A 23,856-nucleotide genomic window follows, 5' to 3' on the forward strand; every position below is an offset into this window, starting at 1 on the left:
ATGATCTATCTTGGAGAATGTTCCATGTGCACTCGAGAAGAAAGTATATTCTGTTGCTTTGGGATGCAGAGTTCTAAATATATCTGTCAAGTCCATCTGATCCAATGTATCATTCAGGTCCCTTGTTTCTTTATTGACTGTGTGTCTAGATGATCTATCCATTTCTGTAAGTGGGGTGTTAAAGTCCCCTGCAATGACCACATTCTTATCAATAAGGTTGCTTATGTTTATGAGTAATTGTTTTATATATCTGGGGGCTCGGGTATTTGGCGCATAGACATTTATAATAGTTAGCTCTTCCTGGTGGATAGACCCTGTGATTATTATATAATGCCCTTCTTCATCTCTTGTTACAGCCTTTAATTTAAAGTCTAGTTTGTCTGATATAAGTATGGCTACTCCAGCTTTCTTTTGGCTTCCAGGAGCATGATAAATAGTTCTCCATCCCCTCACTCTCAATCTAAAGGTGTCCTCAGATCTAAAATGAGTCTCTTGTAGACAGCAAATAGATGGGTCTTGTTTTTTTATCCATTCTGATACCCTATGTCTTTTAGTTGGCGCATTTAATCCATTTACATTCAGTGTTATTATAGAAAGATATGGGTTTAGAGTCATTGTGATGTCTGTATGTTTTATGCTTGTAGTGATGTCTCTGGTACTTTGTCTCACAGGATCCCCCTTAGGATCTCTTGTAGGGCTGGTTTCGTGGTGACAAATTCCTTCAGTTTTTGTTTGTTTGGGAAGACCTTTATCTCTCCTTCTATTCTAAATGACAGACTTGCTGGATAAAGGATTCTCGGCTGCATATTTTTTCTGTTTAGCACACTGTAGATATCGTGCCAAGCCTTTCTGGCCTGCCAAGTTTCAAAGGAGAGATCAGTCACGAGTCTTATAGGTCTCCCTTTATATGTGAGGGCATGTTTATCCCTTGCTGCTTTCAGAATTTTCTCTTTATCCTTGTATTTTGCCAGTTTCACTATGATATGTCGTGCAGAAGATCGATTCAAGTTACGTCTGAAGGGAGTTCTCTGTGCCTCTTGGATTTCAATGCCTTTTTCCTTCCCCAGTTCAGGGAAGTTCTCAGCTATAATTTGTTCAAGTACCCCTTCAGCACCCTTCCCTCTCTCTTCCTCCTCTGGGATACCAATTATGCGTATATTATTTTTTTTTAGTGTATCACTTAGTTCTCTAATTTTCCCCTCATACTCCTGGATTTTTTTATCTCTCTTTCTTTCAGCTTCCTCTTTCTCCATAACTTTATCTTCTAGATCACCTATTCTCTCCTCTGCCTCTTCAAGCCGAGCCATCGTGGATTCCATTTTGTTTTGCAATTCGTTTAAAGCGTTTTTCAACTCCTCGTGACTGTTCCTTAGTCCCTCGATCTTTGTGGCAAGAGATTCTCTGCTGTCCTGTATACTGTTTTCAAGCCCAGCGATTAATTTTATGACTATTATTCTAAATTCACTTTCTGTTATATTATTTAAATCCTTTTTGATCAGTTCATTAGCTGTTGTTATTTCCTGGAGATTCTTCTGAGGGGAATTCTTCCGTTTGGTCATTTTGGAGAGTCCCTGGCGTGGTGAGGACCTGCAGTGCACTTCCCCTGTGCTGTGGTGTATAACTGGAGTTAGTGGGCGGGGCCGCAGTCCGACCCGATGTCTGCCCCCAGCCCACTGCTGGGGCCACAGTCAGACTGGTGTGTGCCTTCTCTTCCCCTCTCCTAGGGGCGGGATTCACTGTGGGGTGGCGTGTCCCGTCTGGGCTACTTGCACACTGCCAGGCTTGTGTTGCTGGGGATCTGGCGTATTAGCTGGGGTGGGTAGGCAAGGTGCACGGGGGCTGGAGGGGCAGGCTTAGCTCGCTTCTCCTTAGGTGATCCACTTCAGGAGGAGCCCTGTGGCAGCGGGAGGGAGTCAGATCCGCTGCCGGAGGTTTGGCTCCGCAGAAGCACAGAGTTGGGTGTTTGCGCGGAGCGAGCAAGTTCCCTGGCAGGAACTGGTTCCCTTTGGGATTTTGGCTGGGGGATGGGCGGGGGAGATGGCGCTGGCGCCTTTGTTCCCCGCCAAGCTGAGCTCTGCCGTCCGGGGGCTCAGCAGCTCTCCCTCCCTTTGTCCTCCAGCCTTCCCGCTTTCCGAGCAGAGCTGTTAACTTATGACCTCCCAGACGCTAAGTCGCGCTTGCTGTCGGAACACAGTCTGTCCGGCCCCTCTGCTTTTGCCAGCCAGACTCGGGGGCTCTGCTTGGCCGGCGAGCCGCCCCTCCGCCCCGGCTCCCTCCCGCCAGTCCGTGGAGAGCGCACCGCCTCGCCGCCCTTCCTACCCTCTTCCGTGGGCCTCTAGTCTGCGCTTGACCCCGGAGACTCCCTTCTGCTAATCCTCTGGCGGTTTTCTGGGTTCTTTAGGCAGGTGTAGGTGGAATCTAAGTGATCGGCAGGACGCGCTGTGAGCCCCGCGTCCTCCTACGCCGCCATCTTCCGGAACCCTCCTCATTCTGGTTTCTTTGTTGGGGTGGGGGATTTGGCTCCCCCAGGTGGCTAAGGCTTTGAGACCCTTTTCACCCCTGCTGGGAACTAGAGGTACCTGTGTGTGAGCAGCTGGTTGCTGCCCAGGGCCCTGGGGAAGTGCACTCTCCTTCAGCAAACTCTGGATCACCATGGGGGTCACATTGCCTCCCCAGGCGAGTTGTACATTGGTGGCCAAGAGCACTTCTACCTGGAGACTCACTGCACCATCGCTGTCCCCAGAGGCGAGGCAGGGGAGATGGAGCTCTTTGTGTCTACACAGAATACCATGAAGACCCAGGTACCGTCCTGTGGGTCAGCTCCAGGGCCTGGGCACGGCACTGGGGAGCTTCTGGCCGACTAGGAGCTGGCAATGTAGGACATGGGAAAAGGGAGATCTGGGCTGGTCCAGAAGGGGATCTGAGGGTAGTGGTCCTGGAGCCAGACCCTATCAACAAACAAGCTTGTGTCACTGAGTTGTGACATAACCTTTCTTGGTTTCCTCTTCCATACAATGGGCCTGGTAGGGTGTTGTAATGACTAGTTGTTTACTACTAGGATGGCATCTAATAAGAGTTGGTTTTTATTTTTCCAGTGAGATATGGCCTTGGTCAAATCATATCCGATCTCAGGCTCCTCATCTGTAAAACGTGGGTGATGGGTTTAGTGATAGCCACAGAGACCACTAAATTATCTGTGGCAGCTCAAATATGGCGGCTCCCCATTTCTCTATTGCTGGTAAGGCGACAGTACTGGCCAGCATTGTGGGCAGCTGGTCCTACCCCCGCAACTCACCAGTTCTTGGCTGGATGAAATGAACTTTGACTCTGAAAGTCTGCTGTGGCCAGCCGCTGACCCCCCTTGCTAGAAACAAGTGTCTGAATTCAGTCTGCACTGACTAATGAGTGTTAGACTTCAGCACCTCGAGATCAAGGGCTGCCTGGGGAGGTGAGGGGGATTCCGGAATCAAGGAATTTCAGAATTGACGGCACTAAGTAGGCTTGCGGAGGGCGGGCGGCTCTAGGTCAGGGTGAGGTAAGTCCAGATGATGTGTTCAGTGCAAGTAATTTTTCTTTTGTCCACAGAGCTTTGTTGCAAACATGTTGGGGGTTCCGGCAAACCGGATTTTGGTCCGGGTGAAGAGAATGGGAGGAGGCTTTGGAGGGAAAGACACCCGGAGCAGTCTGGTGTCTACAGCAGTGGCCCTGGCTGCATACAAGTGAGTCCCCCTAGCCAGCTCAGAGGAGGAGAATAAGGCTGCCTCTGCCAAGAAGGCTTTCTGGATTTCTCCCTTTTAGAAGTAGATTTCTCTTGCTTTGAATTGTCACAGCCTTCTGCTTTTAGAACTCTTAGGCACTGGGGTGAGGGTAACACCACGTGTTTCTTTGTGTTCGATGCATGGATCCATGTTTAGCCTCCCCTGCCTGGCTGTGAGGGCCCTCAAGGCAAGGGCACACATCATATCCTTATATTCCCCATGTGTCCAGCAGCTTTATTTCTAGACAGTGAAGCAACCCAGCTCCAGTCCGCTTGTGCGCCAGGTGGAAAAAGAAGTCTCCCTTGCTTCCTCCCTGAGACCCAAGGACTGGGCTGTTGCAGAACCTCCAAGGGTGCTAACCCTCTGATGCCTCCCTTAGGACGGGCCGCCCCGTGCGCTGCATGCTGGATCGTGATGAGGACATGCTGATAACTGGTGGCAGACATCCCTTCTTGGCCAGATACAAGGTTCTAGTTGTCGGGAGCTATGTCGGGGCGGAAGGGGAATGCCATCTCACTGGGAAACCTGGAGATGAAGATCCAGGGATCTTGGGATGTTCTCTTATGTTTTTCACGAATACTTGTAGAAGTTGAAAGAAGAAATAGCAATGGGAAAAATTTAAATCTGCCAACAGCAACATAGAAAGGTGAGGCTGGCCGGCCACCTCCCTAGTGAGGTCACAGCGTGATGTTTACACCTTTTGTGAATTTTCTCTGGCCCGTACCTAGTCTTTCTCCTCTCGGGCTCAGAAGCATGAGTTTTCAGTAGCCCTGGGGTAAATCCCTCCTGCAGAATGACCTAATGTGTTCATAGCCAGATGCAAAGATCAGAATGACTACTTTATAATTTACAGTGAGAAATAAAGCTTCCAGGTTGTTAGGGTGGGCACCTGCTCCACCAGACCAGGGGTGGCGGTCCCTTTGCTGAGTCTCTGTGGATGACCAGCATCCTGTCCCTCTAAACACTAGTACAACCTGACAGATCCCAGTCTGGGAGCCCTTTCTCTCCATTAGGTGGCTTTGAACATTCCCCCTGTGACCTCTTCTCGTTTTGTTTCCTGATTGAACTCCCCTGAAGGGATTATATTTCCCTTCTTCCCAAATTCTTGCAGACCTGAAGAAAGTCCCAGGTCCTTACTTATGAAACGGCCTATAAAATTTGTTCTGATGGCTACCTAAGGTCAGGGATGTGAAAGCACATTCCTGCTTGTTGTGCACATTCCTGGTTGCTGTGGCTTGCTGGCCAAAATGTGTGAGGCATATCTCCAGTATCTCTCTGTTTCTCTTCCTGGCTCTCCCCTTTCTGCTTCCTCACTCCCTCTCGTAGAACCAGAGCCAGTGGTACTAGGTTCTAGGTAGAAGGAAGGGGGAGCATGGGGAGAGGGTGTGTCCAGAGTTGAGGACCCATGGAGCGTCACTGGAGAGATGTCAGGTCCTCTCTGCTTTACCTGTTAGCTCCAGTGACTTTGTTTTCATGGTATGATGTCTTGTTCTTTCTGCTTCCTCCAGGTAGCATAAGTGGGAGAGGATGACTCGGGTTAGGTGGAGGAAGGGGCTATCGAGAACTCACTCTCGTTTTCATCAGGTTGGCTTCATGAAGACTGGGAGGGTTGTGGCTCTGAAGGTGGAACACTACAGCAATGCGGGGAACACCCTGGATCTCTCCCAGTATGTAAGTAGGGTGCGCACCTGCATGAGGGGAGTGACTGGGAGGTCATGGGCAGGCCCCACAGCCCCATAGGTACAGGCCTCCTCACTTCCTGCCTGGGACTATTGCAGTAGCCTCCCCATTGGTCTCCACCTTCAGGCTTTCTACCCCTGGTTAAATTCTAAAGCACAGAGATAATCCTATTACTTTTCTCATTGGAAGTTCTTCCTTTGGGGTGTTGGGTGGCACAGTCAGTTAAGCATCATCATCGGATTTCACTTCAGGTCATGAACTCACGGTCTGAGATCGAGTCTTGCATCAAAAAAAAAAAAAAAAAAAAGAAATCATAGTAATAATAAAAAGAAAAGGAAATCCTTCCTTATTTTTCAGATATTTTGCCAAGCAAGCCAAATGACTTACAAAATTTTATGCAGATTATGGTGACATTGTGTATATGTGTCTGTAAAATGAAAATATACCTCTGTTTTACATATATATACACATATATATGTATATATATATATGTATTATATATATAATGATGTGCATGGAAAATTCCAAAAGAACATACACTAAACAGTGATTAGATGGGATGAAGGTGAGGGGATCACTCACTATCATTTTCTGTGTAACACATTTTTCGTGGTGTTTGAATTTTAAGTAATGAATTTCTTTCTTCTTTTTTTTGGTAACAGTTTCACTGAAATATACAATTTAAGGGTTTTTAGTAAATATTAAGAATTATGTAACCATTATCATACTGTAATTTTCGAACACTTCCATTACCTGAACGTCATCTCTTTCCATCACTCCCGTTCTCACCCGCTACCCAGCCCAGACATCCACCAATCTACTTTCTGTCTTTATAGATTGTCCTCTTGTAGTCCATTCATATAAATAGACTCATACACTGTGTAATCTTTTGTGTTTGACTTTTTTTCTCAGGTTCAATTATTTATTTATAGTTTTATTTATTTAAGTGATCTCTGCATCCAGCGTGGGGCTCAAACTCACAGCCCTGAGATCAAGAGTCGCACGTTTCTCTGACTGAGCCAGCCAGGCGCCCCTCAGGATAATATTTTAAGATTCCTTAGTCCTTCATTCTTTTCTCTTGATGATATTTCATTATATGGATAGGCCATTTTTTGTTTTCTACTCACCACTGAAGAGACTTTTGAGTTGTTCCTAGTTTTCAGCTTTTATGGATAAGGCTACATTGAACATTCTCATACTAGTCTTGTATAGACATGAAATTTTGTTAATTTGTGTTAACTTTGTGTTAATTTTGTTGATTTTGAAATTAGCAGTTACCTTTGTGGTATTACTTTTTATAATTTTTTTAAATCCAAAAATTATAACCATACTAGGTACAAACGTGTAGACTTTTCTTATAAAAGTCAGTCAGACATTTCAGGGCAAACAGAAGTTCCTGTTAGTCCCCACTCCCCATGCCACTCCTCCTTGCTAGGGGCTAACCGGTTCCATTATAAAACTTCACACTTCAGATGCAGTGTAAAAACTGCTCAAAATAAGCAACACATTTAGTCTTCTCACCATTTGCAACCTGGGCCTCTAGGTGTTTTGGAAAAATCAGGTTGAAAAAGATACAGTGCTTGTCCCCAAAGATCTTAGAAGCTTTTAAATCCAATCCAGCGAACATTTATTGAGCGCCTAGGGTGGCAACATAAAGAAGAATAGATGGCATTGTTTCTGCCCCGGGAGGTTCATGGTACGGTGGGGGAGACAGATAATAAAAGACAAAATGAAATAGAAGTACGAGTTAGAGTGCTAAGGGAAAGCAAAAACGGAATTAATTGAGACATACTCAAAACATCTAGGATGACTAAGACTAAAATAATCAAGGGCACAAAAAGCAGCCTGTCTGAGAGAGAGAATATACATGGGAAGTAAACCAAACCCAAAATGAAACGAACAAATAAAAGCTGCCATTGATCTCATCAGGAAGATGAGTTATTACACCTTCAAGAAAGAATAGGAGGCCATAAACATGAAGCATTTGGAGAATAAAAACTAACTCTGGTGAGATAAAACTCTGAAAGCAAAAGGGTTGAAAGACACTTCAGCAAATCTCTCCAAACAAAAGAAAAAAAATACAGAAAAATTGGAAAGAAAATACAATGAAATTCGAGGACTAGTCCAGGAGACCCAAACGATAGAAGTTTCAGAGAGAAAGAATGGAAACAAGAGAGAGGAGGCAACTATCAAGAAGTAACTCAAGAAATCTCCCCAACTATGGAACTGGAGAGTGTTATGCTAAGTGAAATGAGCCATGCAGAGAAAGACAGATACCATATGGTTTCACTCTTATGTGGACCCTGAGAAACTTAACAGAAACCCATGGGGGAGGGGAAGGAAAAAAAAAAAGAGGTTAGAGTGGAAGAGAGCCAAAGCATAAGAGACTCTTAAAAACTGAGAACAAACTGAGGGTTGATGGAGGGTGGGAGGGAGGGGAGGGTGGGTGATGGGTATTGAGGAGGGCACCTTTTGGGATGAGCACTGGGTGTTGTATGGAAACCAATTTGACAATAAACTTCATATATTGAAAAAAAAAAAAAAAAGAAATCTCCTCAAACTAATGGGCATACACTTTAAGGTTAAAAGAGCCCATCCAGTAACAAGCACAATGAAGGAAAACAGAACTATGCTAAGTTATATCACTGTGAACTTGGAGAAACCTGGAGATAAAGATTTTACAACTTGCAGGGAGGAGAAAAACACAACTATTTCCAAGAACTGGAAAGACATCGATTGGATTTGTCAATACTGGAGAGCTCGAATGCACTACCAAAATGCCTTCAGAATGTTGAGGGAAACCAGAAAACCTAATTCCAACCAAGAATCCTATATATATCCAAATCATCAGTTAAGGGTAAGAGTAGAAGAAAGACATTTCAGACATGCAAGTTTCAAAAATGTACTTCACGAAGTATTGGACTCTTTAAACTACTTGCCATACAACTTCAATGGGAAAAGAAACTGCTTTAAAAAGAATTCAAGGGTGCCTGGGTGGCTCAGTCGGTTAAACGTCTGACTTTGGCTCAGGTCATGATCTCGCAGTTTGTGAGTTCGAGCCCCGCATCAGGCTCTGTGCTGACAGCTCAGAGCCTGGAGCCTGTCTCATATTCTGTGTCTCCCTCCCTCTCTCTGACCCACCCCTGTTCATGCTCTGTCTCTCTCTGTCTCAAAAATCAATAAACTTTAAAAAAAATTTAAAAAAAAACACAAAATGAAATAGAAGTACAAGTTAGACAGAGTGCTAAGGGAAAGCAAAAACGGAATTAATTGAGACATACTCAAAACATTTAGGATGACTAAGACTAAAATAATCAAGGGCACGAAAAGCAGCCTGTCTGAGAGAGAGAATATACGTGGGAAGTAAACCAAACCCAAAATGAAACGAACAAATAAAAGCTGCCATTGATCTCATCAGGAAGATGAGTTATTACACCTTCAAGAAAGAATAGGAGGCCATAAACATGAAGCATTTGGAGAATAAAAACTAACTCTGGTGAGATAAAACTCTGAAAGCAAAAGGGTTGAAAGACACTTCAGCAAATCTCTCCAAACAGAAGAAAAAAAATACAGAAAAATTGGAAAGAAAATACAATGAAATTCGAGGACTAGTCCAGGAGACCCAAACGATAGAAGTTTCAGAGAGAAAGAATGGAAACAAGAGAGAGGAGGCAACTATCAAGAAGTAACTCAAGAAATCTCCCCAAACTATGGAACTGGAGAGTGTTATGCTAAGTGAAATGAGCCACACAGAGAAAGACAGATACCATATGGTTTCACTCTTATGTGGATCCTGAGAAACTTAACAGAAACCCATGGGGGAGGGGAAGGAAAAAAAAAAAAAGAGGTTAGAGTGGAAGAGAGCCAAAGCATAAGAGACTCTTAAAAACTGAGAACAAACTGAGGGTTGATGGAGGGTGGGAGGGAGGGGAGGGTGGGTGATGGGTATTGAGGAGGGCACCTTTTGGGATGAGCACTGGGTGTTGTATGGAAACCAATTTGACAATAAACTTCATATATTGAAAAAAAAAAAGAAATCTCCTCAAACTAATGGGCATACACTTTAAGGTTAAAAGAGCCGATCCAGTAACAAGCACAATGAAGGAAAATAGAACTATGCTAAGTTATATCACTGTGAACTTGGAGAAACCTGGAGATAAACATTTTACAACTTGCAGGGAGGAGAAAAACATAACTATTTCCAAGAACTGGAAAGACATCGATTGGATTTGTCAATACTGGAGAGCTCGAATGCACTACCAAAATGCCTTCAGAATGTTGAGGGAAACCGGAAAACCTAATTCCAACCAAGAATCCTATATATATCCAAATCATTAGTTAAGGGTAAGAGTAGAAGAAAGACATTTCAGACATGCAAGTTTCAAAAATGTACTTCACGAAGTATTGGACTCTTTAAACTACTTGCCATACAACTTCAATGGGAAAAGAAACTGCTTTAAAAAGAATTCAAGGGTGCCTGGGTGGCTCAGTCGGTTAAGCGTCTGACTTTGGCTCAGGACATGATCTCGTGGTCCGTGAGTTCGAGCCCTGCATCAGGCTCTGTGCTGACAGCTCTGAGCCTGGAGCCTGCTTCAGATTCTGTCTCCCTCTCTCTTCCCCTCCCCCACTTGTGCTCTATCTCTCTATCACTCAAGAAAATAAATAAACATTAAAAAATTAAAAATAATTCGTAAAATCACCTCTTTTTTAATTTCTTTTTTAAGAGAGGCAACTGACCAGTCCTAACTGGGGAGTCTGGGAAGGGCTTCCCCAGGGAGGAACTGAATGAGGATGTTAGTAGATGGGAAACGTGCAGGGGAGGGCGGGCATATCAGGTGAGAGTAACATATAGTCAGAAGAGAGGAAAAAATATATTGGGGAAAAGTCATAAAGAGTCTTGAGTTCCATGCTGAAAGATGTATGAACTTTACTCCGAAAAGATTAAGTGCCATTTTTAAGCAAGAGGTTGACACGAAATGACCTTATGTTGTAGTTTGAGGCAGAGATTAGAGGAGGGAGAGACACAGAGGCCAGGAGCCCAGTAAGGAGTCTGTTGCCGTATCAGAGAAGAAATAATTTGGGCCTGAGGAGGAGCAGTGACCAGTGGGGCTGGAAAGGCAAGGATGGGTGCAGCCCTCAACATCCCTTTCTTGAGGAGCCAATGAAATCGGTGCACTGCTCTCTCCCATTTTGGTTTCCTCTGCTGCAGATAATGGAACGAGCTCTATTCCACATAGACAACAGTTATAACGTCCCCAACATCCGGGGCACTGGGCGGATGTGCAAGACCAACCTGCCCTCCAACACAGCCTTCAGGGGCTTTGGGGGGCCCCAGGCAATGCTCATTGCCGAGTATTGGATGAGTGAAGTCGCAGTGACCTGTGGGCTGCCGGCAGAGGAAGTAAGCTGGGAATTTGGTGGCACAGGTTCACCTACTTTGAGGGGACAGTGATTTGTGTCTTGGGCATTTCCCATGGGGGCAGAGGAGAGGGGTTGGATCCTTAACTTTAGGTTGTATCCGTTCATCTCTTGCCACCAACAAGGCCTCAGTGTCTCTCTCCTTGCAAAGGTGCGAAGGAAAAACATGTATAAGGAAGGGGACCTGACCCACTTCAACCAGAAGCTTGAGGGGTTCAACTTGTTCAGGTGCTGGGATGAATGCCTAGCAAGCTCTCAGTATCATGCCCGGAAGAGGGAGGTTGACAAGTTCAACGAGTAAGCACCGGGAGGGGAGGAGTCTGATATTCTGGCATTCTTTCGGGTTTCATATTCCACAGCCCATTTGCCATACTCAGAATACCAAGCTAGTAAGGTGCTTGAGGGTGCTGAGTTTGCTGACCACTCCCAGCCTTCTCTTTAAGATACTCAAATGATTTGTTCAGCCTAGGGGCAGATGGGCATATACAGCCTGCACTCAGTATAGCCCATCAATATGGTTCACTTTTACACTCATCTGCTGTTGGGGCACACCAGTCGAGGACTAAGAATACCACAGTTTTACAGTGGCCTCTAACATGAATCTATCACTGTGACCTTACAGTTACTCCATCTCCTTGGGCCCCAGTTTCAGCATCTGCAAAGTGGGGGTAATTACACTGGCCCTGATTCCTCACTGAGGTGCCCAGAAAACCAAACAGAAAGCACAGAGAAGGTGTTACCACTATCATCAGTGAGTGTCATAAGTGACTGTCTTCCCTGGTACAATCACAGTCCAAGGTCACCAGGGCACCCTGACTCTGCCTGAGCTCCATTCTGGGAGGAAGTGATGATACTTTCAAGTGCAGACCCTCAGGGTTGGGTCCTCCTTCAGCAGAGCTGAAGAACACAAATCGCACCCCTTTTTCATTTGGTTTACCCAACTGGGGCACAACTCAGTTATGATAAGTACCATGTGGGCTGCTCCAAGGATGCCTTGTTCCAACTTTACAAAGATGTTGACTGAAACTACATCTGAGCTGACACAACCATGATAGAAAAGGTTCTATGAGACTCTTCCTTTTTTCTCCAGGGAGAATTGTTGGAAGAAGAGAGGGTTGTCCATAATTCCTACCAAGTATGGAGTAAGCTTCTCTATTCCTTTTCTAAATCAGGTAAGTGCCTTATATAATTTTCTGAGTCTCCACTGGGCTGGGGCCCCATTTCCCCCTCTGACTGCACTATCACATGGGAAAGGCCATTGTGGCTGGTACCAGAGCAGAGTGGAGGGGCTCTCTGCTGTTTAAATGGACTTGAACTTGCATATCCCTATTTGTCCAGGATGTCACAGGTCAGTGAAGGCAGCACGAGACTCAGAGATCTGGGGTCAACTCTCAGGTCTCCTTCTTCCTGACTAAAGGGCTACAGACAGCTACTCTGCCTTTCTGATCCTATGGCTTCATCTAAAAATGAGCACAAAGACATTTGACCTCCTTCCCTCTGTGGAAGACACACAGAAAGAGAGAGAGTGGAAATTTTTCGGGAACTATTGAAGGGCTACATGATTAAATCACAAGATTCACGGTGCTTTAATTTGAGTCTGAGGCTTTAATCCAAAATGCTGCTTCCGGTTTTCTTTCTCCTGGGCTCCAGAAATATTGGCCCCAAGCATCTGGCTGAGTTAGGATTGACCCAATTTTGTGTTTGGAATCCTTCTCTTCCTGTAGGCAGGAGCCCTGGTTCACGTGTATACAGATGGCTCTGTGCTGCTGATCCATGGAGGCACTGAGATGGGCCAAGGTCTTCACACCAAGATGGTCCAGGTGAGCAGCCTGCACATGGGGGCGGGGGGGGGGGGTCCTCTCCGACATCATGGCATCCATGTGAGGGAGGATGCTATGAGCAAGTGAGTGGTGGCACACCTTAGAAGCAGAAGCCGGCCTCAGCTGTGGTCGGTCCCGGCTCTGCTGCCCATTTTCGTGTGACCTCGGGCAAGTCTTCTCCCTTCTTGGACTCTGTGTCTTCCTCTGTGCAAAGCGGTTGGCCGGGTGACCACTCAGGTCACTTCCGTTACCCACATTCTAGGGCCGTGGGGTTGTGTTGGTTTACAAATTGCTCGGGAGCTTCTTGGGAGTAATCTGAAACTGGCCCCTGGACTCAGAGGGCAGAGGCAGACAGAAAAAAGAGGCCCAGGTTGGCAGGTCACAGTTCTAAGATGCAAAGGGAACTTACATGAGAGGCTTGCCTTGGGTGGCAGCAAGACGAATGGATCCCTACCCCCGCCCACCAAATCTTAAACGTTTGTAGGGAGAGAGGCCTCAACTGGGTTTAGCCAAGGTACTGTGCAGGTGTTCTCAATCCCACGTCATCATCTCGAGGCTGTGTCCTAGAAGCAGCATCCAAGAGCCAGAAAGGCAAGCAGAACCCACATTCCAAGGACAGGGGAAGTGGTGAGGAGCCTCTGATCCTTTGAGTCCAGCTCATGGGTCAACTGGTGGTCACATTAAAAAACAAAAAAGGTTACTTATTTATTTTGAGAGAGATAGAGCATGAGCAGGGGAGGGACTAAGAGAGAGGGAGAGAGAGTTCTGCACTGTCAGTGTGCAGAGCCTGACTCGGGGCTTGAACTCATGAACTGTGAGATCATGACCTGTGCTGAAACCAGGAGTCAGACGCTTAACCAACTGAGCCCCGGGGAGCCCCCTGGTTGGTCACATATTTTTGATGACCTTGCCTAACACTGTGTAAGTGGCTGTGTTGTGTGTATAAAGGCTTCCCCCACACAGAGGAGCTAGGACATTGGAACTGGAGTAGAGTTGGAACACCTGCTTAGCTCATGGACTGGCCAGAGTAGATTTTTTAAAAAGCCAAGGTTAGCTTTAGAAAGGTTAGCTAGTCACCATTAGGTTTATGAATTTTTTTTTTTTTGTAGCAAAATCACTCCATAAAGTTTTGCTTCCAATTGAGACAGATATAAGAACATCCCAGTCTCAGTGGGCTTATGGCTTATAAAATTATTATATTGCCTGTAATGGTGAACCTTAAACGGTCTTGGGGAGAAGGCAGCCAAGCCCCATGCCAAGCCCTCCCTGAGAAAGTGATGTTGTCTCTTTTCTCAGGTGGCCAGCAGAGCACTGAAAATCCCCACCTCTAAGATTTACATCAGCGAGACAAGCACGAACACCGTGCCTAACACGTCTCCCACAGCTGCCTCCGTCAGCACTGACCTCAACGGACAGGCCATCTATGTAAGGAGCCTGGGGAGCCAGCAGAGCTGAGGGCCAGTCAAGGGCTTTGGGCCCAGAGCGCTCCCTGGGGTGGAAGCTGGAATGGTCCTTATAGGCTCTTTGGCTGTGGCCATGCCTTTGGCTGTCTTATCCAAGAGAATGCTGTTCCTCCCAACACCATGTTGAAAGAGAGACCTAAAAGCCACAATCACTTCTGTCAAAGTCAAGAAGGATGAGTGTAGGATGGGGAGGAGACTTGGAGGGTCCCAGGGGGCATTCTGCAAAGACATACTCCCCAGTGTTAGAACTGGCCACAAGACCATGGACTGAAGTTGGAATTCGATTTTGCAGCTGGCCAGGTCAGACCAACTCACTTCTCTTTCCACATAGAGGCTGTAATTAACAGATGAGTTTGATGGGAGAAGTCACTTCCTTTGGGTTCCCTCAAATATTTCATCTTCTGTAGCCTAAGAATCGGGTGTTCTCCCAGCAAGGGCCAATGCCCGTTCCTGTGGCAGGGTCCTGGAGTGGAAGCCACCCAGTCATTCCTAAGAGGGTGGCAAGACTATTTGAGTGGCACCTTGGGCACAGCATTACTTGGAGGTAGCCTTGCTGAAGCCCTTGGGGTTTTGCCTGGGCCAGGAGATGCGGAAGACTGATATGTCTGGTGTGTGGGCATGTGTTCTTAGGAAGCTTGTCAGACCATTCTGAAAAGGCTGGAACCCTTCAAGAAAAAGAATCCCAGTGGCTCCTGGGAAGACTGGGTAAGTCTGAGCTGATCCAACGTGCTTTTGAAGAGGAGAGAAATTAAAGGCAGGTTCTCTGTCCCTGCCGCAGCAGGAATAGGTCACGATCTAGTCCCAGAGGCAGAGAAGCTGAGTGTTCCATAGGGTTCCACAGCACAAGTAAATGCTCCACCTTGCTGGGCCCCTTTCTCTAGGGTTTTCATAGTGGAGGGAAGGCACTGGAGGAAAACTTCTGAGCCAGGATCTTGACAACCCCATGGCGACTGGGGGTTTGGCTGCCCTGAGCCTGAGAAGGTAGGGTGACCGCTGAAGGTGCCTGACTCGGGCCTGGTTCCATACCCCGCTTGTCCTGAGGCTTGAGGAGTCTGGTTTTCCTCAAACCTGCTCTCTGAGGGCTGCTTCGCAGTACTTCCCCTTCCTCAGCTCTGGAGTCTGGGTCCACTGAGGCTCCATCTGTGAAGGAGTGGGGAAAAAGACATTTCCCAAGAGTTTATATCCTTCCTGTGGTTTTTTACAAGTGGCAGGCAAGCCACTCGTCTCATCACAAGAATGAGTCCAGTTCTCTGGTTTCTGGTTTGGTGCCTGTGTGTCAGGAACCCTCAGAGGGAAGTGGTAAGGAAGTCTCTCTCGGGGGGCAGGCAGGGGGCTTCATCTCTTCCAACAAGCAGACATCTCAGTGGCAGCCCTGCTTTACTATCTCCCAGAGTAGAGTTGGGGTGGGAAAGTGAGCACAGTGGGAACATAGAAAATGAGCCCACACCTGACCCACCTCAGATTGTACTAGTCTCCCTCCATAGACTCAAAGAAAATAGCTATTTTTCTCAGACCCACTCGCCTTATTGTGCCGCACGTGACCTCTACTTCCCTTCCACACTCACAGATACCGCACACATATACCCCACGAATGTAGGTTGATTTTGGTAGTTTGGATTTTAGCGAGGAGACCCGGAGAGGCAAACTTGAGCTGGTCGTTGAGGGGAGAAAAGGATCGGGAGAGATACAATGCAGGAACCACACGAATGGAGGTGCAGAGGTGTGGGAACATGGAGGGACTAAAATACATGAGTTTGGCTGGCATGGTGATGACACGTGGGCAACATAAAGCCAGAGAGAGGATTGGGGTCCTTAATGTGAAGCATTTGCTCTATGGACAATGGGGAGTCAGCCAAAGTTACAGAGTAGGGGAGTGATGTAGGCAGTATGGTATGTTAAGATGCTCACTGTGATTGGGTTGGGCTACCTGGCAGCGTGGGGAGGCTATGTGATGGGGGAGGAGGCTACTGTAGTCCCCCAGGCTTCCAATGGCGGGGACCTAGTGCAGGTGAGAGCACAGTGCGGTCACCCAGTGCAATGAGAATGTGAGGCAGGGTGTGGAAGCGAGGACCACTGGTACAAATAGTCAGTCAGCTTCCGGAGGAGAAGGGGAAGCTCATGAAAACTTAGTGCTGGGTCAGGGATTCTGGCACCCATGCTCAGCCCTTCCTGTTGTCTCTTTCCTCTCTTCAGGTCACAGCTGCCTACCTGGACGCAGTGAGCTTGTCTGCTACCGGGTTTTATACGTAAGGACAGTGCTGCTGTCACCCACCTCACAAACTGTGGTCATCCTAGCCTCTGAAGTCCCCTCCCGCACCAAATGCTCTCAGCCTTTGGTCAGGAGAGAGCAGTCCCACCGAGACGCTTCAGTGGACTTGTGCCAATTTCAATTGAAAGAAGCTCTGGAATACCTGGCTTTGCCAACCTATGTGCCAAGGAGGCAAAAGCATGAGCTGCCATTAAGAGAAGACCTGTGTTCTAGTTCTGGTCTTAAAGGGTACCATTCCATTTGGAGAAATGAGGGATTCTCTCTGAGCCCTTTTCCTCATTTATGACGTGGTGGGACCATCCCTCCCTCGGCATTCCCCTAGACCCAGGGCTGTCTGCTGTGTGGCGTTACCCTTGTGTGTTAGTTACTCTGCTGTGTGTGTTGGCTTTCTTTACGGAGGCTTTCCTGGGACAGAAAGAGAGGAAGATTTAGAACACGTGGTCTCGTTACAAAGTGCAGAGTTCAGGGGAACTTGACGTGGGACTTGGAAAAGAGCACACGCCTTCTGCTACTTTGAACTCCAGTAGCAGTACGAAGAGCTAGAGACCCCGCCCAGCTGATGTAAAGGCTGGAAGAAGATGGGATCCAATTTGCTATCTCCCATAATGTTCTAGTTTTCTCTGGAGAATTTAATTAGGACCTTTTCTTTCACAGATCAGTGGGTTTGGAAAAATAGTTCAGTATGCATTTTAGGCAAAGTCACGTTTTGCCAGTGCTCTTTGGGTTATGTGACATTTGACCTGCACAGGCAGAGATTAGAACAGATGTTCTCGGATGTTCTCGTTCCGTTGTCAGAGTTGGTAAGACTGGGTAGGATACAGGAACACCCAGGTGAAGATGATGACCTGGTGGGTTCTCCTGGGAGAAGCCTTTTCCCTCAGCTCCAAGTTGGTTTTGTTTTCATGCAGATTCCGATCCCTTCAGCTCAGGTTATTTCTGTGTTATGTGTAGAAAAACGGAGAGGCAGAGTACTGTGAATTCCAGGTGGGAGAATATGCACGCACACACGTGTGGCTCGTGTGAACTTGGAATTGTATAAGATACTCAGGATCAAAGAAGAAAAATGTAGAAGAGAGCATCTGCTTTTATGAATAGCACTTTCCCCGAATCATTTGTTGACACCGAGAAGGGGCCAGTAGCCAAGGAGAAATGCAGGCAAGGGGTTAAAGGTACACCCAGGCTGACATGAGATGCTGACCTTAACTCTCCCCTGGAGAAAGGTGAGCAGCCCAGGAGGTGGCACAGGCAGGGGCTTTGGTTCTGAGAGCTTGAACTCTAATCCAACACTTACTTTGGGTGTGGCTTTCGTGTCCTTCGTGAACTTGGGCAAATGTGTCACCTGCTTCTACCACATAGAGGCGGGCACACAGATACTATACACCCCTGGGCTGTACAGAAGGCGTCACATAAGGGCCATTGGCAGATCCTAGCAGACATGAGGCAAGAAACTCTGGAATACCTGGGTTTCATTAGCAGGTCCAAAATATTAAAAATATGTGGACTCTTTTGAAGGGCAGCTGAATGAATAAGTAAAACCTGTGGAGTCTTAGGATTTTGTGGGACAAGCTGTGTGTGTGTGTGTGTGTGTGTGTGTGTGTAGGTGGGGGGCATGTTAATCTTAATACATATGCAGTGTTTTCTGTTTTCTCCTCCAGAACACCCAACATTGGCTACAGCTTTGAGACGAACTCTGGGAATCCCTTCCACTACTTCAGCTATGGGGTGGCTTGCTCTGAAGTGGAAATCGACTGCTTAACAGGGGATCATAAAGTAAGGAGTTTGCAAAATCTTAGTACTAAGTTAGGGGAAAGAGAAGAGAAACAAGTGAGTTGCAAACATCAAGAGCCAGTAGAGACACACTTTCTGGTTGGGAGAATAATGTGTGATGTCACAGCCTGGCAAACTTCCGATGAAGGACCAGAGAGTAAATATTTGAGGCTCTCTGGGCCACAAAGACTCTGCCCCAACTACTCAATTCCATCACTGTAGCATAAGATCAGCCATGGATGTATGCAAATAAATGGGCATGGCTGTGTTCCAGTACGATGTGATTTGTGCACACTGAATGTGAATTTCTCATGGTTTTCACATGTTGCAACATATTCTTATTTTTGTCAGTCATCTAAAACCGTAAACACCATTGGGGCACCTGGGTGGCTCAGTCGGTTAACGTCCGGCTTCGGCTCAGGTCATGATGTCACGGTTGATGGATTTGGACCCCACATTCAGCTCTGTGCTAATAGCTCAGAGCCTGCAGCCTGTTTCAGACTCTATGTCTTCCTCTCTCTCTATCCCTGCCCTGCTCGTACTCTGTCTCTCTCTCTCTCACAAATAAACAAAACATTCCAAAATCTTAAGAAAATGTAAACACCATAATTAGCTCACAGGTCCTACAAAAACAGGGCACAGACTAGAATCAGCCCGTGGAATGTAGTTTGTTGTCCCCTTCCTTACACTATCTCTCCAGACTCAGGTTCCGAGTCCCAGGAGCCTGGGAACCAGCCTTCCTGCTCATGGGTGTGTGTGCCTGTGTGTGTGTGCACAGTTCCTTCTGATCGCCCAGAGAGTGTGGCCACTCCCTTCCCCTGCCTAGTGGCCACAGACTCAAACTTCAGCATTGACCATGCCAGTGCAGACTGACAGGGATAGGAGCACCCTGCCTGAGCATGCCCAGGGCACGCTGCTTCTGAAAGTCCTATCTGGGTTGACACAATAATTTAAGGGTCACTGCGCCCCATCTATCATTCCGCACATTCCTTTCTTCTCACACTATTTGTATTTTGCCATCCACTTTAGAACCTCCGCACAGACATTGTCATGGATGTCGGCTCCAGTCTGAACCCTGCCATTGATATTGGACAGGTAAGGCACATGGGTGACCAGGGTGGTCATGGACTTGGCCAACCTTCAGTGCTAATGCCTTCGCTCTGCCTACACCACTGCCTGGCGAAGGCCCAGATAGCTGATCCCAGGCCGGGCAGGAGCCAGCTGGGCTGTCTGCAGAGGGCTGTTTTCAGCTTCTTTCCTCGCCCACTCCCCGTGGGGCTTGGCGCCTATTGTGGGAAGCGGTATCTGTCCTTGGGGAGGGGTAGGCAGAGTGGCCATGGTCTCTGTCTGGCCTGCAGGTAGAAGGGGCGTTTGTCCAGGGCCTTGGCCTGTTCACCCTGGAGGAGCTGCACTACTCCCCGGAGGGGAGCCTGCACACCCGTGGCCCCAGCACCTACAAGATCCCTGCGTTTGGCAGCATCCCCAGTGAGTTCAGGGTGTCGCTGCTCCGTGACTGTCCCAACAAGAAGGCCATCTATGCTTCCAAGGTACTGTTGCCCTGGGTCTGCACTGTGGGAGGACATGGGGGTAAGACCCACCTACCCCGTGGGTCTGCAGGGGGCTTGTCTGGAGAGGCCAGGGTGCTTGACACGAGTTTTGGCGAGGATGGTGGAGCGATGGGCAGTCCCTGCCTGGGAAAAAGAAAACTGGGATGACACCAGCTCTGTGTGGCCAAAGCCAGCTCCTTTGGGTGCACTCGGAGAGATTCCTTTAATCCAGTCCTGTAGGTCAAGTCCTGACCGACATCTATGTCTCAGGTGTGCATCTTGAGCTTGGTCCTAAAGAGGACCCCACAGGTACACACCCCTCCCTGTTATCCCTTAAAAATAGCACATTCACTGCAGATGGGGCAATACTTCTGTGCAATCCCTTGTGCCTCCTTCAGTGGCTGGCACCTGACTTGAAACTTGATCTGCACGTCTCAAGGATTAGAGTCATCCCTTATTTCCTCCCGGTCCCCAGTAATTATGAAAAATGGTTGAAAATCCCATAAGCTGATTGATACAGTCCTAATCAAAGAAGGAAAACACATAATCACTTGTAACCAGTGAAACATACCCATTTGTTCCTTTCATGATTTACTTCACTGTGGTTGGGTCTGGGACACTTTTTGATCTCGCCATCGACTCTCACGCTTTAGCATGCCTTGGGATCACTGCAGGCTCATGATAAAAATACATTTTGGTGAGACCTGTCCCTAGAAATTTGGTTCAGGAGGGCTGGAGTAGGACCCTGCAACATGCATTTTTAATAAGCATCTCTAGTACTTTTGATACATGGAATTTCTGGTCAGTGCTTTGGGGGAACAAAACCAACTCTGCTAGTAAATGTTTAATTCCTATTGGTCGTGATGCCTAGATTCCAGATGACGTTGTAAGTATAATTAGGGTGCCTACAAGTATAATTAAGGTGCCTGTAAATGTGGGTGTCAGAGTTGCAGGTAGAGGATTCCCCCAGCCTTATAACTGCGAGGAAAGGGTCCAAATTCAGGTCAGACACTTTGTCCATAAAATATAATTATTTAAAACAGCTTTGAATGGTGCATTTTCTTTGCATGGTGTCATCAGAGAAAAGTGATACAGTAAGAGTTGAGAATGCCATGGAGGTTGAGTCATTTACCAGATTGATCTCAGCCCTGAAGAATTATGAGCAGCCTTCCTGCCTTGCTGGCTGTGACCCGCTGGGGCTGGCTGGGGTTCCTGGCATCTCCAGCCCTCCTGGCGCAGAGGCTGGGGTCCTGTTGCCTGACTCCCTGTCCTGCGCTCTGTCTGCCCAGGCTGTCGGCGAACCGCCCCTCTTCCTGGCAGCCTCCATCTTCTTCGCCATCAAGGATGCCATCCATGCAGCTCGAGCTGGGAACCCAGATTGTAAGGCAAAGAAGCTTTTCCAGCTAAACAGCCCCGCCACCCCGGAGAAGATCCGCAATGCCTGCGTGGACCAGTTCACCAGGCTGGTATGAGGCCCCTCGAGCACCCACTCTGTTGGGGGGAGGCCGGGCAGAGGCGGCCCATGCAGAGAGGAGAGCGGGATGTCAGGCTGTCTGTCCACTGGGCAGCCTTGGGTCTTCGCTGCCTTCCTTGTGCCATTGAGGCACCTCCTCGAACTTGCTGGAAAAGAGCAAGAAATGAAGTTTGTAGCTGGGCTTCCTTAGAGGAAAGAGGGCTCTTTGGTGCACAGCTGTCAGCCACAGATTTAATTTTTTCCCTTGAAGATGAGGGTGATGGGTAAACGTCCGGAAGAGCCTAGTCTTTAGCGTCCATCACTAGCACTTTGGGGACCCTTCTTTGCGAAAGCCACCGTGTGAGTGCTGTGGAGACGGAGACGAAAAGGGGAGTTAAGGAATTGATTAGATGCACCACGTTCGTTCTGAGATGACCACGTGCCATACCGATGCTGGCACACACGGAGCCCACAGAGACTTTGTGGTATTTTAGGAAACCAGCTAATCGTATTATGTGGTGGCTGGTTATGACCTTAGTGTACGTAGCAGCATGTAGCAGGAATTCTGTGGTCTTTGGACCATGGGAAGCGCTTCCATGATACTTGTAGTGCGCAACGCCTGGCCACAGAGGACCATGCAGGGACAGATTCTTCCCCTGTTGCCTCTGAGTTGTGCTGAAGTGGGCTCCGCCCACACAGGACCCTCCAACTGCCTTTACAACAGCAGCCCCTGTTGAGTTAGCAGAGCCAGATTCTTCCTGATAACCCAAGTTGGATTTCCTCCTGGGTATTTGATAGAAGATTTATTGGGCCTTTTTGGTTTAGAGGTGAAATGGGTACTCGTGGACCGAAAGGGTTCCAGGGATGGGAGGTTGCGGGAGAAGTCTTGAAAGCAGGCCAATCTGCCTTTTCAGGCCTCAGCACCAAGGGTGAGGGAGACTGAGGGGTCCCCAGGTAGGCCACTGTCATCTGCCAATAGCTTTAGCTATGGGGTAAGACCACCAGACCACGTGTCGAGTTTCTAGGCAGTGAGGATGCCCACAACTCTGCAGCAACCTTCCCACAGCCCAGAACCTTCTCACCATGGCCACATGCTGACAGTTTCCCAAACCCCTTCCCTGGGAAACGAGGTGCTGCCTGGCTCCCGATAAGCTTACCCAGGTGGCCAAGTTAGCTCCTTGAAAAGAATCTGATGCAGAACTCATTGATTTAATGAAACCCTCCAGGACCTCGGACCTAAAGCACAGATTCTGACCCAAGCCCCTTTGCTCTGTTATAACACACCAGTGAGTTAAATCCCTGCAGCAGGTTTGCATGAGTAACTGATTCTATGACCCAACCATGATTTCACGGACTGTGTGTAGCACGTGTGAAGGGACCACTTTCATATTTGGTCATTCCTGTGGCTTCGGGGCCTACTAGAGTGCCTCCCACATGGGAAGTGCTTGGCAAAACAAAGGAATGACTAGGCAGTTAGGGGGCCCTGCCCTGGGGGCACTCCCAACAGCTGAGACTGCAGAGGGATGGCTGGCCTTGGAATGGTGGCCGGCAGTGGTGGGAGGTGGCATGGGCATCCGAGTGGGCAACGTGTCCTGTGCTATGGGAAGACCCCAGCGATGAGTTTTCTATCATTCCTTCCTAGTGTGTCACTGGCACTGCAGAAAGCTGTAAGCCCTGGTCTGTGAGGGTCTGACGAGAAAGCCCCCAGCACAGTCTGCTTATGCTGCGCGGGAGTTTCCATGGAGCATGAGACATGCCTGCAGAACATGATCTATACATGTCATGGGGTGACAGTGCTGTGAGTCATCAGGATGATGTCTGGAAGCACACGGAATGCATTGGAAGATTTTGTTTTGTTTTCGCTGAAGATTTTGATCAAAAATATGGTTTGCAAACATAATGATAAGCAAATTCAGAACTCTGAGGCCACGTGGCTAATATGCAATGAGAGTCTTTGTATGTCTGCTTTAATCATGTATGTCAAATAGGTGTACGTGCTCTGTCCCAGCTCACAGTCAAGGCTGTATAGCCTTAGGTGCTGACAGTGTCTGTCCTTCAAAGAAGATGCCCCCCCAGCCTCCGGAAGTTTCCATCCTAAACCAGAGTCTTCCCTTCAAACCAATGAACATCACATTATAACCGCTGACCCATAGTCAACTTTGCAATGGGACAGTGGGGTGAGATTCAAATCCCTAACCACCTTTGATCATTGAAGAGAATAGACACTGAAACGAATTCAAGGTTAATCTAACCTTGTTAAGTGGCAGCAAGGAAATTATTCTATAGCATCCAAAGCCGACCAACCCATTTACTGAGCACCTACAATGTGCTAGGTTTCTTTCTCTTCCCCTTTGTACAGTAAAAGAAATCAGGTTTAAAATGTTTCACTCAAGGGGCTCCTGGGTGGCTCAGTTGGTTCAATGTCTGATTCTTGATTTCGGCTCAGGTCATGATGTCACGGTTCGTGAGATCGAGCCCCGCGCCGGGCTCTGTGCTGACAGTGCACAGAGCCTGATTGGGACCTTCTCTCTCTCTCTCTCTCCCTCTGTCTCTGCCTCTCCCATGTGCATGTTCTCTCTGTCTCTCGAAACCAACAAACTTTATAAAAAATTAAAAATCTTCATTCATTGCCAGAGTAATTTCCATTTAGAAATCATGCAACCAAAAGCAAGATCAGCCCG

General features: G+C 47.7%; 1 protein-coding gene across 3 annotated transcripts in view; it reads left to right on the plus strand.

Moving 5' to 3' along the window:
• LOC122216453 (xanthine dehydrogenase/oxidase-like) overlaps window positions 1–23,238 on the plus strand; it is a 64,702-nt gene extending 41,464 nt beyond the window's left edge. For 2 of the 3 annotated variants that reach the window (XM_042933313.1, XM_042933314.1), the window contains exons 21-36: window positions 2,677–2,801; window positions 3,586–3,719; window positions 4,138–4,225; window positions 5,343–5,429; window positions 10,648–10,839; window positions 11,008–11,153; window positions 11,947–12,028; window positions 12,581–12,676; window positions 13,973–14,101; window positions 14,770–14,844; window positions 16,333–16,385; window positions 18,064–18,178; window positions 19,205–19,270; window positions 19,534–19,722; window positions 21,012–21,188; window positions 22,818–23,238. In XM_042933313.1, coding sequence (XP_042789247.1) covers window positions 2,677–2,801; window positions 3,586–3,719; window positions 4,138–4,225; window positions 5,343–5,429; window positions 10,648–10,839; window positions 11,008–11,153; window positions 11,947–12,028; window positions 12,581–12,676; window positions 13,973–14,101; window positions 14,770–14,844; window positions 16,333–16,385; window positions 18,064–18,178; window positions 19,205–19,270; window positions 19,534–19,722; window positions 21,012–21,188; window positions 22,818–22,868 — 1,805 coding nt within the window. In that variant the 3' untranslated portion in view covers window positions 22,869–23,238. Of the gene's footprint in view, window positions 1–2,676; window positions 2,802–3,585; window positions 3,720–4,137; window positions 4,226–5,342; window positions 5,430–10,647; window positions 10,840–11,007; window positions 11,154–11,946; window positions 12,029–12,580; window positions 12,677–13,972; window positions 14,102–14,769; window positions 14,845–16,332; window positions 16,386–17,359; window positions 17,393–18,063; window positions 18,179–19,204; window positions 19,271–19,533; window positions 19,723–21,011; window positions 21,189–22,817 lie in introns of all 3 variants that reach the window. The other variant, XM_042933312.1, reaches the window with a different exon arrangement.
• The last annotated feature ends 618 nt before the right edge of the window (window positions 23,239–23,856 follow it).

Source organism: Panthera leo, chromosome A3 (genome assembly GCF_018350215.1).
Source record: "Panthera leo isolate Ple1 chromosome A3, P.leo_Ple1_pat1.1, whole genome shotgun sequence".
Lineage (NCBI taxonomy): Eukaryota > Metazoa > Chordata > Mammalia > Carnivora > Felidae > Panthera > Panthera leo.